At 32.7% G+C, this 18,722-nt stretch overlaps 1 protein-coding gene across 6 annotated transcripts in view; it reads left to right on the top strand.

The window, feature by feature from the left end:
* Window positions 1–18,722, top strand: part of CCDC102B (coiled-coil domain containing 102B) — a 300,046-nt gene that overhangs the window by 242,960 nt on the left and 38,364 nt on the right. For 3 of the 6 annotated variants that reach the window (XM_008013825.3, XM_008013824.3, XM_008013822.3), the window contains one exon: window positions 17,675–17,778. In XM_008013825.3, coding sequence (XP_008012016.3) covers window positions 17,675–17,778 — 104 coding nt within the window. Of the gene's footprint in view, window positions 1–17,674; window positions 17,783–18,722 lie in introns of those variants that run through there. The other 3 variants (XM_008013819.3, XM_073006243.1, XM_008013821.3) reach the window with 1 other exon arrangement.

The raw sequence follows: 18,722 nt of genomic DNA, 5'->3' as shown, positions 1-18,722 counted from the left end.
ACTGGTTCAAAATATTGAGAATATGGCTTTTTATCATTTCAGTCACTTTAATGGTCCACTTAGAGAAAACTGTCTCTGCCCTGTTTGCAAACAAACCATACCCTTAAAATGGCAATCTCTCAAATCTGAACTTGTGTCGTTCCATATAGAATTACTCAATTATACCCATTTATTTATAAGCAAGCATTTTACCTTTTGCTCTAAAGAATTTAATTCAAGATTTGAGTATTCCCCTGAGATATCCTCATATTCATGTCATTAACTCTATACATACAATTACATTATCAGTATACCATATTGAAAACATTATTGTTTATAGATCTCAAAGTTCAATAAATGATTTTAGCAATTCATTTATCCAACAATAGCTTGTCTAATATTTTAACAATCACCCAGTAGGCAAGGATGCTAATTAATTTACATGGAAGATACTTGGTAAATATTTAGTAAGCAGTTCAATGAAAATGTGAAAATCCTGTGAAATTCAATGGTCTTTGTTGGAAAAAATGAAGTTCAGTAGGTACACTACCTAAGTAATTCTTGAAAATCAGAATCATCATCATGGGTTACAAAACTAGAGGACATTTTAAGTTTTTGGATTCACAAGATTAAAATTATCTAATAGTTTCCATATAGGCAGTAAAAAGATGTGATATTGGAGTACCTGAAATTTATTCTGACATTGAAATATACGTAGAATCATGTAGCAAATGCTATATACATAGTAAATTTCTCAAAAGACAGCTTCTTTCTACCTGAGATCACCAAGAAGTTTTAGTAAAATGTCTTTATTGGTTTTACTGAGTTTTTTTTTTTTTTTTTCCAGATGGAGAGTTTATTGTCGTATAGTCCTTAATAAAGTGGACCAGAATATTTCACTTCCAATTATAAATATCAGGGCAAAATTTACTCTGTATTAGTGATTCAAAACTGGCAAATTGCCATGGATGCTTATTTCTTGTCAAGGTTCTGCATTGCATGAGATGCATTTAGGGAATTTGTGCACAGGAACTTAGCTGAATTTTTGCCATCATTCCTCATTACCCTAATCAAATTCCAAGCTGGACAGATTATAACGACACCCCACTGTGGATGCCCTGGAGCAGAATTGGAGCAGATTGGCCAAAAACACTTGCCAGAATTCCTGATGCTCAACTTGTCACTTCAAGTTCCATGGCAGGAATTGGTCCTGTTCTATTGCTAATGGAAAGATGTATTAAAATTGGTTATCAACTTCTTCCACTGGGATTTAGATAAAGTTTTATAATAGCAATAAAAAGAGGTAGAATGTACTTGCTGCAATCTACAGCATCTAACAGGCTTTGTAGCCATTTCTCTGTGTTATATTTTATTTTTCATGATAGAAATTACTATTTTCTAATGACTGTAATACCCTTTTAGCTGAAATCATTATCCCCAAATTATGAAGATTTAGAATATAGCTGAATCCTTGTTATCTTGTCAGTTTAATGTGATTCTAAGATATGGTTTGAATGTGTTTTACTTGAGACATAAATTTTTGGGAATCTACCTGGATTTTAGCAAGATGACCTGGGTCCTTCCCAGAGTATTATTCTGTACACAAAGTAAATATTGAATTGGATTCATCTGGCATACCTAAGCTTTAGGAAATTATTTATATAGAAATTTTCAAATTATGGCCTACTTGCTTGGCAATGACTTTTAACAACAGTGAAAGGGCATCTGTTGCTTTAGCCTATCCAGCATTCATTTGTTCTTTTTTAACAAACAAACAGTATTCCAGGCTCTTGAAATACAAGCATGAATACAATGAATACCCCTGCTGCATGGGATTTGCATTGTGAAATGAAAAGGAGAGAAACAGAGGCCATTAAAATATAGATCTTGTAACTCTAGATCTAGAAACTAGATCTTAGAAAGTATCAGAATTTCTAAAGTGGGTACAGGCAACAGTATTAAATATGGTGTTTGGCCTAAGCTTTGAGTAAATACATGAAAGATGATAAAGAAAGTGAATCATTCAGATATCTGTCAAAGGAAGATTTGGAGAAGAAGGAACGGTCAGTACACATCCTTGATTGAAGTTATCAAATAGAGAAAAACAGGTGATATGACAGCGCACTGCATATCAATGAAGCTATGTATGTTGTATATTATATATGTGCGTGTGTGTATAGTGTATGTGTATACATACATACATATATACACACACATACAGACATACATACACACACATACACATTACTGTTTGCAAAGTTTCTGCATTGCATGAGCTTCATTCAGGGAATTTGTGAACAGATACTTAGCTGAATTTTTGCCGTCATTCCTAATTACCATAACCAAATTCCAAGCTGGACAGATTATAAAGACACCCCACTGTGGATGTCATGGATGTGTGGACACACACACATCCATATATACAAACACATCCGTATACACACACACACACACATCCCGTGTATATCACATTTAGAATATATGGTTGCAACAACATCAAGGGGCTCACAGTCTATAAGGGACAGAAATAGAAAATGCTGATTATAATTTAGCTTTATAAGTTCAAGGATAAAGGTCAACAAGAGGTAAAATAAAGTGTCTAATGAAAGCGACATCTGTCAGGCCAGAGCAATTGTACTGCTCTTCCAAGTGTGTTCCAAGGACAAGCAGCATCAGCATCAGTATCACCTGGAGACTGGTTGAAATGCAAACATTTTGAGCCCCACCTGAGACTCACTGAGTCATTATTTTCATTGTATCGGGATTCTAAGGTGACTTATGAGAAGGTTAACAAAAGAAGAAAGAACATGAGCAAAGGCATGAGGGAAGAGAAATAATAAAACAAATACCACCAACAACAAGAAATCAGCCTTGTTTTGTATAGAGAAATGGAAAAATTCAGAATATAACAAAATAGATTACCCTGATAGAAGGTGAGAGAAGACAGTACATTGGAGGAGGCTTTGTGTGTTAATCTGAGTACTGAGTCTAATCTTGTAGCACTGGGGGCTATTGAGGGACTTGTTACTTGGGGCTAAATGGTCACAATAACCCCACCTAGGTCTTTGATGTAGACCACATGAGAGATTGTAAAAGCCTGGATTACACCTCAGGTACTTTCCATTGCTTTTAAAACATCCTTCAAATTAAATTAAATGTTGACTTTTTTATTGTAAATTTTATAAGAGCTTGAAACAAATTTATAAAATATCAAAATGTTTAAGCAACAAAATGAATAATTAATAATATCACAGCCATCTCTATCACTATTTTATTGGTATTTTTGTTTTTATTTTTATATATAATAATTTTTTACAAGAAATGTCATAAATTATGCACAGTGTTGTGAGGATTGTCAACTCAAATAGCATAAAATGGCCCTATGAAATCTGAATAAACATTTTAATGTCTGCAGAACGTTCCATTTTAATGTCTGCAGACTATAATTAAACATAATATTTTCAGTTACCATTTAGGTTAATTTGAATTTTTCATGATCATAATGGAGTCTATTTGTGCAAAATGTTTTATGTGTTTCTGATATTATTTCTCATACATTCCAATACATAATGAATAAAACATGAATATTTTAGGGCTTTTGGTATGGCTTAGATTTAGAAATGCCTTCCAAAATGTGCTCCAATTCATATTCCCACCATTCTCATAATTTTGGTTATTAACATTTTTCTTGACCAAAAATATACATACCCTCTTTAAAAGATGAACTATACAAACATAAAGATATAAAGCACCCATAATCCTACCTGCTAAAGATAATTTTCCACTAACTTTTTACACTATTTCCTTTCAACCATGTCTATTCAGTCACATATTTCATATCCATCTCTATACAACTGTGTTTTTGTGTATAAATGAATTTACACACTGATTTAGATATTCTCTCTGTATATTTATTAATATACACAAGCATTCACACACACACACTCTCCAACATCGTCTTTGTATTCCTAAAAAATATGCATTAAAGGCATTATATAAAACTTGTTTCAATGAAAAATAGTCAATTATTTCTTCAGATATTTCATAAATGCATATCCATAAATCTTAAACATTGTTGAGTGGCTCAATGTTTGATTAGGCTACAGTTTTTATTAAATAAATACTAATCTTTTCCTTTCATCAGTTGCTCTTGTCATTAGCAAAGCCCTTGCATATTTTTGTCACCTCTTATCACTGGTTACTAAAGAACCACTCAGACAGTGCAGCAGGGGGGTTCCTGTGCTTACTACGTTGCAACCATATGTCATCTCCATCATGAAAATGTCACTTTCCAGATTTTAGATCTAGAATATCTAATTGAAGACACAAAGCTATCTAGAGTATTCCATTGGAGTTAGAAAAGTGAATGCCATAGGAAAACAGCATGTATTTATTTTAATATTAAGATCCTACCCTATATGCAGTTGTAGAGCTTGCTTTCATTAAATTAACATTATATAGTAATATACATTTTTTCCAAAGTTATTTTGTTTCTTGAATATTATTCTAACACAGATATACCAATATTTTAATTATTTCACTAATTTGGGACATGTGTCCATTGTTGTTTTGCTATCATAGGTTACTTACCAAAATAAACATCTATTATTTATTCTAACTTTTCTGCATCTTCGAATATTTTCTATCACTATTGGTACCATTCGATATTATTATACCGATGTTTTAGATTGGTTGACATTTTGATTAGATGGTTGTACTCTTTTTAATTATATGTGTGGATTTGGTTAGATTACCTAAAGTTTCTTACGCTCTCTTCAATACTTTGATGTATTATAATGTCTCAACTAGCCACAAAATGCATGATTATGTATTTGCTCTTCCATTTTATTTAATTGAAATTTAGTTATTCAATGTTTAATAAACTTATTTTTGCCATTTATTACTTCTAGTCTCTATTTTGAAGTATTGTTAGCAGTAGAAACAAATCTTGGGAACTCACGTTTTACAAAATTATTAGAGGAAAATATGGCAATGAATCATCACAATATGTTAACGTAATAGTAAGGATTTTTTTCTACTCTCTAATTCTAAAGTTATATAAGATATTTCATTCAAATCCTGATTGAGCCAACTTTACTTTTGCAATTAAATTATGTTGCTTAGACTAAATTTTCTTTACTTCATTTACTCTATGAGATAAATCTTAGATCTTTTATGAGGTGGGGGAAAGACTTATAAGGTATCCTGATTTAACGGACCATAAAATGAACTTATATATTAAATGAGGAATGATATATATACACTGAAGTTTATTTTTCAACTGCAAAATCTTATGAAAAGTTAATCCTTAATATTTTATTATCATTTTTCCTTTTAGGTGTGCCTGGTGGCATCACCCATTTCACTATTGCTGCTAAACCAATATTTTATTTTTATGTGAAAACTCATGAGTCAAAGTTACATATAATATTTATTTCTTGTATTTTTTTATTTTTGAGCCATTGAGGCACATTAAACAAATTATATCAATTTAGATTTAGATTAGATGCAGGGTTTTTTTTTTTGTTTTTTTTTTTAAGTGTGATGACTTTCTCAGTGTTAAATTTGACTCTGTGGCTAAGGTTTTGATCAATTTGATGGTATTAAAATGTCAGTTTAGTCAATAACAAGATCAAGCAATAGGATTATTGAGATTTCTCGTTAACTATCCTCTGGATATTTGACAGAAATTCTTGAATCGGTTGATTCCTTTACTAATACGTATTCTACCTCCAACCATATCTATTGATTTTATCACTCTGTAGTAGAAGTATGTTTGATAAGCAGGGTTTAAAATGTGGTAAAGGTTTATGATTATGTGGATATTGAAGTTGTCTTATTTTTACTTAGATGAATGAGACAAAATTAATCTCTGTGCTTTTTAAGATTGGTTGCTATGTTATTAAACTTAAAAAATTCGTTTCTGAAAGGTTAAATTAAAAATAAACGGTATCAATATCAGTAACCTCTCTACCATTTTGAATCTAATTTTTAAACCTGGGTGAGGTAAGAGGCATATGAGAGCCCACAGGTAGGAAGCTTCAAGCTGGACTGAAAAAGAAAGAGGAAAAGCAAATGCCTGAAAAGTTCCTGCCATTACTGTTGGTGTCAGAAAGAGGAGAGAAGTAGGTTAGAGTGTTAGAGTTAAAAGAAATCAAGGCCCAAAGGAACATGCAAAATCATAAATATGGCATTGGCTATTATGTTATTGAGCAAAAAAAAAAAAAAGATTTTAATACATGCAGGTAAGCAGTCAGAAAGTTGAAGGGTATTTTATCTTTTATTACAGAATCAAAGCAGCACTTGCTATATATCATCCTACTTTTAGTACACAGCGTATACTCAATTTGCATTAGTTACATTGAGCTTACTCAGATGTCCTGTTTTTCATAATTCTTTATCACATTTATGCTGACATGTTGTTATTTATAGTTTTTACCAGTTCCTCTTATAGTTACCCCGATAGTGTGTCTTGGACTTATGGTTAACATGACCTACGCGTATTGGATACAGGTTTGCCTGCTATATTATATAACCATTTCTATCACTCTAGATTAATTCTCCTTTGATCTGTTCCTGTATTTCTAAAAAAGTTTACTATTTCATCTTCCAGCTTCCCCTGTGGACCCACTATAAATGATTGGCTTGTTTAATGCCCAAAGCCCTTCCATTCAACTTGAGACAAAACCCTAAGTCCTTTCTATGCCCCCAGGTTGTTACGTGCCTGGAGTCTGACCATTAGCATTTCAGCTTACGTATCTTTACTTCTCTCTTTTTTTCTTTTGTAGCCAGCTAGCAGTCCATCTTACGAATTTTTTCAAATTACCACCTCCTGGATTCACTGACCTTTTGCATAGTTTTCCATGTCTCAATTGCTCTGATTTGCTGTGTTTTGCTAGCTTTGGGGTTGGTTTGCTCCTGCTTCACTAGTTCTTCTAGTTGTGATGTTATTCAGCCCTTTCCAAACCAGGCGGTCAGTTCCTCTTACATCACTGTGTTTATTTTTTCCTTGGAGTTTATCACAAATTACCCTGTTGAGTTACGGGCTTTTTGTTGTTGTTTTCCTCTCTCCTTGCTACCACCCCAATTTGAATGTCAGAACTAAGGCAGCAAGGGTCTCCTCTGACTTATTCGTGGTTGTATTCATTACCATCAGCCATTTGCTATAGAACATTTTCTAACCAGGTTTGAAAGGAAGAAAATAAGGGTGGAACGAATGGAGGAGGAGCAGCATGGAAAAACTGGGAAGTTCTCTTTTTCAAAAATCACATAATAAGAAGTCATAAAATAATGTTACAATAAATTATTGAATTACATATTAAACACTCAGATTTACAACATAGGAATGAAATTTCACCAAACTGGCAGATGAAAAAATTTAAATAAAGTAAAATTTAAGGGATAACTTCAGATTTCTAATGGCCAAATCAACCTGTTTCATACCTCAAAGCTGCCACTAAGATGAAATCACAATTGGAGAAGATTTAGCAGCAATGTTTCCTTAAACCTGCTCATTTGGTCTTATTTACATGGCTATTACTTTAAAGCTACCGCCATGTCTCACTGTATCCCCAGCATCATCTCCTAACAGCTTTACCTGTTCTACTTTTCTCTAACAAAATCATGGTGATCTTTAAAAAGAATTCATATTATCTGAATACTCAGCACCCTGAATCATAAATTCACTTAAGAAGTGTGTAATTATAACCATTTCTGTCACTCCAGATTACTATAATAATCTCCACTTCTTAAACACTGGGCCACAGATCTACTGAATTATTTTCAGGGATTGAGTGTAGGGAGTTTATTCTTAAAAGAAATATGATGAGTAGTATTTATGAAATAAACTTTTGAAAGAGATTTGAAAAGCAAAGCTTGAGGATAATGTATGTGTGGCAACGATATGGAAATGCTGTTCCTATCCCTAATTAAGCCTGAAAGAGTTTTCCTTAAAGTTCTACAATACATCCCGGTTGTTTTCAGATTTTACAAGCACAGCATCACCTGAAGGAAGTGGAGATACATTGCGTGAGAACTGCCCCTGAGATTTTAGTTCAGAATGTCTGCTAAGTGGTCCATGAAAGTAATTTTTTAAAAACATTCCCAGCCATTGCATTGAGTATGTGGCCAGCTTTTTAGAAAGAACAAGGGCAAAACCAAAACCAAAGCAAAAAAATATATTACCAATACTACATTGAAAGAATGATTTAATGGTAAAAATCTATCTCCATAATTGAATATAAATCTTTTTACCTGCCATAAAGCAAGGCATCCTACTGACTGTACGCTGGAGGTTAAGAGTTTGAGGTTGTGGAATCTAGCTGTCTGGTTCAAACGCTAATGAACCATGATTCTACTTCTAATGAACATTGCTTCCAAAAACAATTAACACAATATTCTCATTTTGCCACAATAACTTTGGTTCTTAATCATAGGACCATTGTGCAGATTAAATGAAAGCATTGAAAACAGTGCCAAAGGCATAGTATGCTCTCAATATGTATTGTCATCTCAAATGGCAAATGCATGTAATAGTTCTCCTGGGAAACCCTGTACATTCGCCAAATTCAACAAGTATTTTCCCTCCAGAGAAGCCAATATGAAATATTTGAAATGAATAACTCTGAGAAAGACTGATTGAAGGAAGACAGCTATGCTGAGGACCATTATTTCTGTGTTTTGATATTTATAGAAAGCTTCCTTAGGATTTTAATAGTTAATTTACCTCTGCTGTGTGAGATAGTTTAACATTATTATTTCCTTTTTAAAATGAGGAAACTGAAGCTCACATGACTTCATAACTGTTTACATATGCAAAACAAAGGAACAGTAACAGTTGAGAACCACGTTTGGGATTTGGGATCTCTTCCTTAAGTGCCAATGAATCTCTCTAAATGATTGTTTCTGTTTTACTTTGTGTATATTATATTAGGCAGCATGGGCTGCCATAACGAAATACCACAAATTGAGTAGCTTAAATAATAGGAATTTATTTTTTCACATTTCTGGAGTCTGTACGTTCAGAGTCTCAAAGTACCAGCCAGGTTGGTCTCTCATGAGGCCCCTCTTCTTGGTTTGCAGATGGCCGCCTTCTTGCCGAGACCTTGTACCACCTTTTCTTGTTGTGTGTGCACTCCTGTAATCTCTTTCTCTTCTTATTTGAATACCAGTCCTACCTTTTTAGGGCCCTGCTCTTACAACTTCATTTAGCCTTAATTACCTTCTTACTCTACTTCCAGATACAGTCATATTGGGGTTTAATGCTTCAATATATGAATTTGGGTTGGAGGGAACACAATTCAGTTCCTAAAATGTATCAATAGTAAGTTATTCATGAAGCATTCAATATATCAAAACATGACAAATGACAACAAAAATATAATTATGATAAAATGAATACAAATTTTCCAGTGAATAAAACATATAATAAACTTAAATTACTAACATGTTAATCATTTCCTTCTGTGATAAAATACTCTAAATATTATGGTTTTAAATGTGTTAGAACTATGTTTTTTACTAAATAATCAATAGACTGTTCGTAAATAAACGTTCTTAATACAAAAAAAACAGAAATTATACTGAGGAATCATTTTTTAATTACTTTTACACTTTAAAAATAAATTTTACTTAAAGTATCATACTGTATTCAAACTCCAATGTCTTTAATAGTTGGACCAAAATATTTCCTTTTTAGTTTTTACTTTTATTTTAGGTTTGATGATACATGTGCAGGTTTCTTACACGGGTAAACTGCATGTCACAGGGGCATGGCATACAGATTACTTCATTACCCAGATAATAAGCATAGCGCCCAATAGGTATCTTTTCTGATCCTCTCCCTCTTCCCACCCTCTACCCTCAAGTAGGTCCCAGTGTCTGTTGTTTCCCTGTTTGTGTCCATGTGCTCTTATTGTTTAGCTCCCACTTATATGTGAGAACATGTGGTCTTTGGTTTTCTATTCCTATGTTAGTTTGCTTAGAATAATGACCCCTAGCACAATCTATGTTGCTGCAAAGGACATAAACTCATTCTTTTTTATAGCTGCATAGTGTCCCATGGTGTACGTGTACTACATTTTGTTTAGTCTACTGTTGATGGGCATATAAGTTGATTGTCTTTGCTATTTTGGATAGTGCTGCAGTGAACATATGCATGCTTATGTCTTTGTGGTAGAATGATTTATACTCCTTTGAGTATATACCCAACAATGGGATTGCTGGGTCAAATGGTAATTCTGTTTTAAGTATTTGGAGGAATCAGCACACTGCTTTCCCAGAATGGCTGAACTAATTTATACTCCCACCCAAAATGTATAAGCATTCCCTATCCTCTGCAACCTCGCCAGCATCTATTATGTTTTGACTGGTAAATAACAGCCATTGTGACTGGTATAAGATGGTATCTCATTGTGGTTTTTATTTGCATTTCTCTAATAATTAGGCTGAACATTTTATAATATGCTTATTGGATACGTGAATGTCTTCTTTTGAGAACTGTCTGTTTATGTCCTTGGCCCACTTTTTAATGGTGTTGTTTTCCTTTTGTAAATTTTTTAAGGGCCTTATGCATTCTGGATATTAGACCTTTGTCAGATGAATGGGGTTTGCAAAAACTTTCTCTCATTCTGTAGGTTGTCTGTTTACTCTTATGATACTTTATTTTGCTATTCAGAAGGTCTTTAATTAGATCCCATTTGTCAATTTTTGCTTTTGTTGCAATCGCTTTTGGCATCTTTGTCAGTGAAATATTTGTCAGGTCCTATGTACAGAATGGTATTTCCTAGGTTATATTCCAGGGCTTTTATAGTTTCAGGTTTTACATTTACATTTAAGTCTTTATAATTCATCTTGAGTTGATTTTTGTATATGGTATAAGAAAGGGGTCCAGTTTCAATCTTCTGCATATGGCTAGCCAGTTATCCCGGCATCATTTATTCAATAGAGAGTCCTTTTCCCATTGCTTGTTTTTGTCAGTTTTGTTGAAGATCAGATAGTTATATGCATGTGCCATTATTTCTGGGATCTCTATTCTATTCCATTGGTCTATTTTTATATCAGTACCATGCTGTTTTGGTTACTGTAGCCTTGTGGTATAGTTTGAAGTTGGGTAATGTAATGTCTCCAGTTTTGTTCTTTTTGCTTAGAATTGCCTTGGCTAATTGGGCTTTTTTTGCAGAGACACAACAACAGCAAACAAAAACTTCAGGCCAATATGCTCAATGAACATAGATGCAAAAAGTCCTCAACAAAATACTAGCAAACTGAATCTGCTAATGCACCACAATCAAGTAGGCTTTATCCCTGGGATGGCAATCAATAAATTTGATTCATCACATGAAGAGAGCTAAGGACAAAAACCACATGATTATCTCAATAGATACTGAAAACACTTTCACTAAAATCCAATATCCCTTCATGTTAAAAACTCTCAATAAACTAGGCATTGAAAGACTGTGCTTCAAAATAATAAGAGCCATCTAAGACAAACCCACAACCAACATTATACTGAATGGGCAAAAGCCAGAAGTATTCCCTGTGAAAACCAGTACAAGACAAAGATGCCTTGTCTCACCACTCCTATGCAACATAGTATGAGAAGTCCTGACTAGAGCTATCAGGCAAGAGAGAAATAAAAGGCATCCAAATTGGACAAGAGAATGTCAAACTATCCCTGTTTGCAGATGACATGATTCTATATCTAAAAAAACCTCATCGTCTGTTCGTTCCCAAAAGCTCCTTGATCTGATAAACAACTTCAGCAAAGTTTCAGGATGCAAAATCAATGTACAATAATCAGTAGCATTCTTAAACACCAACATCTGAGCCTAGAGTCATATAAGGAATGTAGTGCCCTTCACAATAGCCCCCAAAAGAATAAAATACCTAGGAATACAGCTAACCAGGGAGGTAAAAGATCTCTACAATGAGAGTTACACTGCTCAAATAAATCAGATATGAACAAACAAATGGAAAATAATTTCATGTTCATGGATAGGAAAAATCAATATTGCATAAATAGCCATATTGCCCAAAGCAACTTAGAGATTAAATGCTATTCCTATCAAACTACTAAAATGTTTCTTAAATATCTAATAATACATGTAAGTTAACTTCCTAAATGTCATAGCCCATATTGATATTCAAATACTAAAATCTAAAATAATAGAGCAGAAGTAAAAAATTTATGAATCAAAGAAAAAGTTTAAAAGAAACATTTCTCATTCATCTATTAAATTATTTAGGAACTGTCCTAAGTACTGGCACTGTAATGCCAAATAAGTGATGTTTTTTTTTCCAGTAGGTACATAGGTGAGAAAATGAAAATGTAAAATAAGTTGAGGGTCCAGAATAATATTAGTCAAACATTATTATTAGCCTATTACCTTATTGTATTTTTAATCTTGAACCTATATAACAGAATGAAAATCTTTCTAAAAATAAATTTTTAATGAGGCATGAATGTTAAACATTCTGGTTTCTCTATAGAAAATGGAAACTAAGAAAAGTGAAATCAACAAATATGTGTGAGTTTGATACAAAGGGAAACTTCTATGGTAAGAAAGTAAACTTGTGCCATCTCTGTGAATTAGGAATTATAGATAGCAATGAAATGTGGGTATTACTGAAAAATGTCCAAATGCTTGAAATTCAGAAATAAGACTAAATATTATTTGGGAGTTCATTATGATATAAACAAAATGTTCATTCTGTAAGCATAAATACTTGATGAGAAGAGTTTACAGAATACCATTTCTCCATCAGGGTACTTAAAAAAAACCTCCTCTCCCCCACACCCCTTAAATCTATATAATTCCTTCTAAATTTAAATTGATTTCACTTTAATAACGCTGGTACAGAGATCAATCAATTGGGATCTGGTTATCTTTAACAATGGTTTGACTTTGTTAAGGAGGATTGATATTTCTTACAATTTTAATAAATACTGAAATTAGTGGTTTATTCTATAGTGCCAAGGATCAGCAATCTACTTCAAGGGAAAAGCAAGATTTTTGTCTGTAAGCTGAATATGTGTGGAAAATTCCCCAACATTGTAAAATACTCAATTGGAAGAATAAAGGTGCTAAAAATTACTGTGTGGAAGGGAGGAGAATAAAACCACACAAATCTACCCCATGGAAGCCCCAGTAAGGCCAAGAAGAAAACAACCTGGCCACTTAGCAAATAAAACATTTCTTAAAACATTTTAATGGTTAACCTGGAAAAACACAATTAGTAGTACTCGAGGAAGATACTTTTTGTTGTGGATTTTTTTCCTAAAAAGAGCAGTTCAAAGCCAAGACCTCACAGCTTATTTAGAGTAGGTCAGGGTCCATTGCTTAAATTTTGCATTGCTTTTTTTTTTTTTTTTGAGGCTGAGTCTCACTCTGTTGCCCAGGCTGGAGTGCAGTGGCTCAATCTCGGCTCACTGCAACCTCCGCCTCCCGAGTTCAAACAATTTTCCTGCCTCAGCCTCCTGAGTAGCTGGGATTACAGGCGCCCGCCACCATGCCCAGCTAATTTTTGTACTTTTAGTAGAGGTGAGGTTTCACTATGTTGGTTAGGCTGGTCTTGAACTCCTCACTCAACTGATCCGCCTGCTTCGGCCTCCGAAAGTGTTGGTATTACAGGCATGAGCCACCACGCACGGTCTTAAATCTGCATTTCTAAAACCCTGATATTGTCTATGAGCCAAGAGTTGAAGGAGCAAATTACAGACAGATTCATTGTAATTCAACTCACAATGTTTGCATATAATTTTAATTTGTTAGTATACAGGACAAAATAGCACTTCAATAAGATGAGATGCTCATGCATATCACCCTTGTTGAAAACTTCTAAAACCTTGTGAATCTATCATTTCTGCTTTGTTTTAGTCATCACTTTAGATTAAGTGTTGTTCTTTATATTTTTGCCTTGTGGGATATTCTGCCTTTAAGATGACTGCTGCACTTTAGATATTAAATTCTCATTTTACTGCATTAACTTGCCTAGTCACGATAGTGCCTTCACGGTGTAGCCAAGAATCACTTATAATAGCAGTACCCATAATTACATTTCACATTAATTTTCATTGTCCTTCTACTAAAACAAGTTTAGGTTAGATAACGTATGCTAAATGCTTCATATCCAGCACCACATAATGCAATCTATAAATTTTATCTTATTTCATCTTCATAACATGACTATAAGCACAACCATTTTAAAGATGGAGAGTATTAGACTCTCTGTGGATATGAAACTTGCTCTAAGACACACATGGGAAAACTGTGATATGAACCCTAATTGATTTCAAAGCTTAAAGATATGTTTCAAAATACAATGGAGCTTATCTTAAAATACCTTATTTCAATTAGGAAAAAAACAAAAGGCTAACTTTTAGAAAACCAAGGAATGTTTACCTAGGTGTTAAGTTTCAGTAAAACAAATGTTCAGTTAATAAGACTATTTATTTTAGAGACAGGGCCTTGCTCTGTCACTCAGGCTGGTGTACAGTGGTACAATCATAGCTCACCATAATCCTGAACTCCTAGGCCCAAGCCATATTCCTGCCTCAGCTTACCAAGTAGCTGAGACTACAGGCATGTGCCACCAGGCCTGGCTATTTTTATTTTTTCTTTAAGAAATGGGGTCCCACTACCCGGTCCAGGCAGGTCTTGAACTTGTGGCTTCAAGTAATCCTTCTGCCTCAGCCTCCCAAAGTGCTGAGATTGTAGATGTGAGTCTCTTTTCCTGGCCTAATAAGGCAATTTACTTACTAGACACATACAACAAAACCTGTAAAATACATTTTTATTTCATTTTTTGGAAAAATAACTTTAAAATAGTTTAATATCATAAGATATAAAATTCCTAAAACTAAATTTAATAAAATTAAACCTCCCGAGAAGAAACTTTGCAAGGCTTCTAAGGAGAAAATTATATATTTAGTTGAGAGGACTTAAAGATGACCTAAGTAAAATTTAAAATACACTGTGTTTTGGGAAAAAGCATTAAATACTGAAATAATGTCAAATATACTTAAATTATCCCATAGAGTTAATGGAACTCCAGGTTAAATACAAATATAGTTCTTCATGAAATTTGCTATGCTGTTTTTGAAATTTATAAAGAATCAAGAATAATCAAGATATTTCTGAAGAAAAAGAACTGGGAAAAGGGATCTTTTACTATTGTATGTCAAAATTTATAATGAAATCTATAGTAATTCAGGCAATGTGCAGGACCAAATAAATTATCCAAAAAAGGGAGGGTCTGCTGTCAGACTTTATAAAAGAAACTTTATACATGAAATATACAGAATTTTGACATATGACAGGTTTGCTATGTCAGATCAATTGAGAGAACTCTATTCAATATTTATACTTACGTACCTTTCAAAATGTGTTTGTATAGGAAAACAATAAAATTGGATTTCTATCTCACGTCTTGTGTAAAATTAACTCCTGCTTGATCAAGAACATAAATGACAAGTGCAAAACATGAAAAAAAAAATAGTGAAAATACAGAATAACATTTTTCTATAGTTGGAGTACAAGTCCCAACTGTAAGAGAAAATATTGATGTATTTCATAATTTAATAAAAATAACTATGATTAAACCAAAGACCTCTTAAATGGAAAAAAAAATTACAAACCTGCCAAAAATGCCTGGGACTCTTATGACCAACAAAGGAATAGTATTAACATTATAACATGAATATATACAGAAAAAAACAAATGGAAAAATGCCAAAATAGAGTAATGAGCAAAAGGCCTGAATAAACCCACAAAAGAAAAATATTAATCTAATAAAAATATAAAGAGGTATTATACATAATTATTGATCAGGGATTGATAAAAGTTTTCAAATGTCATATCAAGAGTTAATGAAAATGTGATGAAACTGGATCCCTTCTAATTATTTTATTGAGTTAAATTAGTAAACAATTTTGGGAGACATTTGGTATTACCTTGTGAAATTTAGTATTATACAAGTATAATCTGGTGATTCTACTCCACATGTCTCAAGAGAAAAGTTTTAACAGATGAAACACATCTATATCTATCTATCATCTGTTATACACACACACACATCATATATGTATGTACGTATATATGACATGTGTGTGTATAACAGATGATAGATGCACTTATGTACCTTTCAAAATGTGTTTGTATAGGAAAAAATAAAATTGGATTTCTATATGTGATATATAATTGTGTGTGTGTGCACATATGTGTCAACAATAGGGATATAATCTGAAAAGATCATTGTTAGGCAATTTTGTCTTTGTGTGAAGGTCATAGATTTAGATGGTATAGCCTGCTCCATTATATAGCTCCATTAAAATCTTATGTGACCACTACCTTATATGCATCCATATTTAACCAGAAAGTCATTATGTGGTGCATTACTATATATCTATCCAGTTGGCCCTCCATATCCATGGATTCCACATTATTGGAATCAACCAATCAACCACAAATCAAAAATATTTTTTAAAAATGCATCTGTACTGAACATGTACAGATTTTTGTCATTATTCCCTAAACAATACAATATAACAACTAGTTATATATTATTTTTATATATTATATACTGTATTAGGTATTATAAGTAATCTAGAGACAATTTAAAATATAGAGGAGGATATGCATAGAATATTGGCAAATACTATCCCATTTTATATTAGTGACTTGAGCATATGTGGATCTCGAAATCTGCAGAAGGTCTTGGAACCAATCTCCTGTGGATACCAAGGGACCCAGTATATATGAATGTTCAGAGCATCACAAGGCTGGAGACAATGTAAATACTCATGGAAAGGAGGGTAGGTGTATATGTCATGGCATATTAATACAGTGCTATAATACAGGGAAGACAAAGAGACCACAGAGGAAACATTACTACAGACAAGTCTTAGCCATTGGATTTAAAAAGCAAGAATATTACATATAGTATGAAATACCTTTTTTAATTAAAGCAATTAAAATGATACATTTTCAATAATATATATATTTCGCATATATATATACACTTAGCATATGCATATGTGAATATGTATACACACACATGTATTTTGTTCAAAGCCATGGGAATAAAACACACAAGTTATAGTTCAGTGACTTATAGCTAAGGGAGGCAAGAGTGGAAATGGGGGAAGAGTGGCTACATAGAAAGGATTTTGTCAGATATTTCAGAGATCATTTTGAGGTTTGTTTTATTACTGAATATGTACGTTAACTCTATTAAATGAATATTTTCATTTATTCATGCACATATACAAAAGAAACACATACATTACTGGTAAGTTACTGTCATACAAAAAATATACCTTGTTTTTAAAGGGTTATTTTATTTCAACTACTTTTTTTTTTTAGTAAGGGCTTTTTTTATTAAGATGGAGATAGAAAACTGTGTCTTATATAGAATGGATCCTCATGTTTTTAAATTTAAATTTTATTTTTAAATTGACAAGTAAAAGTTGTACATATTTATGATATACAACGTTTTGCTAAATGTGTACATTGTAGAATAGCTAATCAAGCTACTTAATATATACACTACCTCAAATACTTATAGTTTTGTGGTGAGAAACAATCTATTCTCTTAGCAATTTTTAAGTATATGATAAGATGTTATTTACTGTAGCCACCATGATGTACTATAGAACACCTGAGCCTAACTAAAGCATTTTCTATTTCGCTTTCAGCTTGATGATTCCCTGAATCAGATCCGTGAGCTCCAGAGGTCTCTGAATGAAGAGAGAGAAAGAAATGAAAACTTAGAGGCTGAACTCAGGCACTTGCAAAACTGGTAATTTTTTCACAAAATATGCTGAATTAAAGATTAGGGCCTTAAATAGACATTTCCATATCCTTTTCTTAAATATCAGTAAAATTATTTTTATTAACTAGACATATTAATGAAAAAATCTTAGACAATACACAAATTAATGGGCTTCTTGACTGCTTCTAATTTTTGCTTAATAGATACTGCATATTCTCAAAAAGACAATGTAAATATCATTTAAAAACAACTTTAATTCTAAGATGTGTAGATATTTTGAAAGTCAAAAGGAGCTTTCAGAGTACTTCTTACATAAAATCTGAAAGAGTTATAATATTGGCAAGAAAAAGTAAGTTGAAAACCATACAAGTTGCTGGTCATTAGCAAGAGAATCATTGACTTTAAGTAAAAGTACTGGTTTGTTTAAGTAATTGGTAAACTTTTAAGTAGGTGTTTTCTGTCTATGTGGTGGGGATGGCAGACTGTATTAACAAAAATGAATCATTCTAGAGATGTAACAATACATTTCTTATATAATTTTATAAATCATTTCTAATTCTTTGTGTAAAACAGAAGTGAGCAGATGAATCAGAAAAAGTGTTTGTATTTTAAAGTAACAGATAACCTGTGATTGAAGCTAAGACAGGTTATAAGCATCGCTGAGAAACTAAAAGGACTTTTGACTTTTATCTGGATAGACATTTCTACAGTAAAATCATGGAAGGACATCAGCATTGCAAAGTAGCATCTAGATAGAAATCAGGCCACAATTAAGCTGTGGTTTCCCTTTGAGTAGTGGAAGTAAAGAAAATTAGGAAATTGTGGTTATGTGAATATTTCTTTAAAACTTTTATATACATTATAGTTTATTGCTTCATATTTATGTTTAGTTTTTAAGGTGAAATGTTATTTTGAACAAAAAGACACTTATAATTTTCCATACCTATTTTCAACTGAAGGCAACTTGTAAG

The sequence above is a fragment of the Chlorocebus sabaeus genome, chromosome 18 (genome assembly GCF_047675955.1).
Source record: "Chlorocebus sabaeus isolate Y175 chromosome 18, mChlSab1.0.hap1, whole genome shotgun sequence".
Classification (NCBI taxonomy): Eukaryota; Metazoa; Chordata; class Mammalia; order Primates; family Cercopithecidae; genus Chlorocebus; species Chlorocebus sabaeus.
Note: the sequence above shows the minus strand (reverse complement) of the source record. Positions and strands in the feature narration are given on the sequence as shown.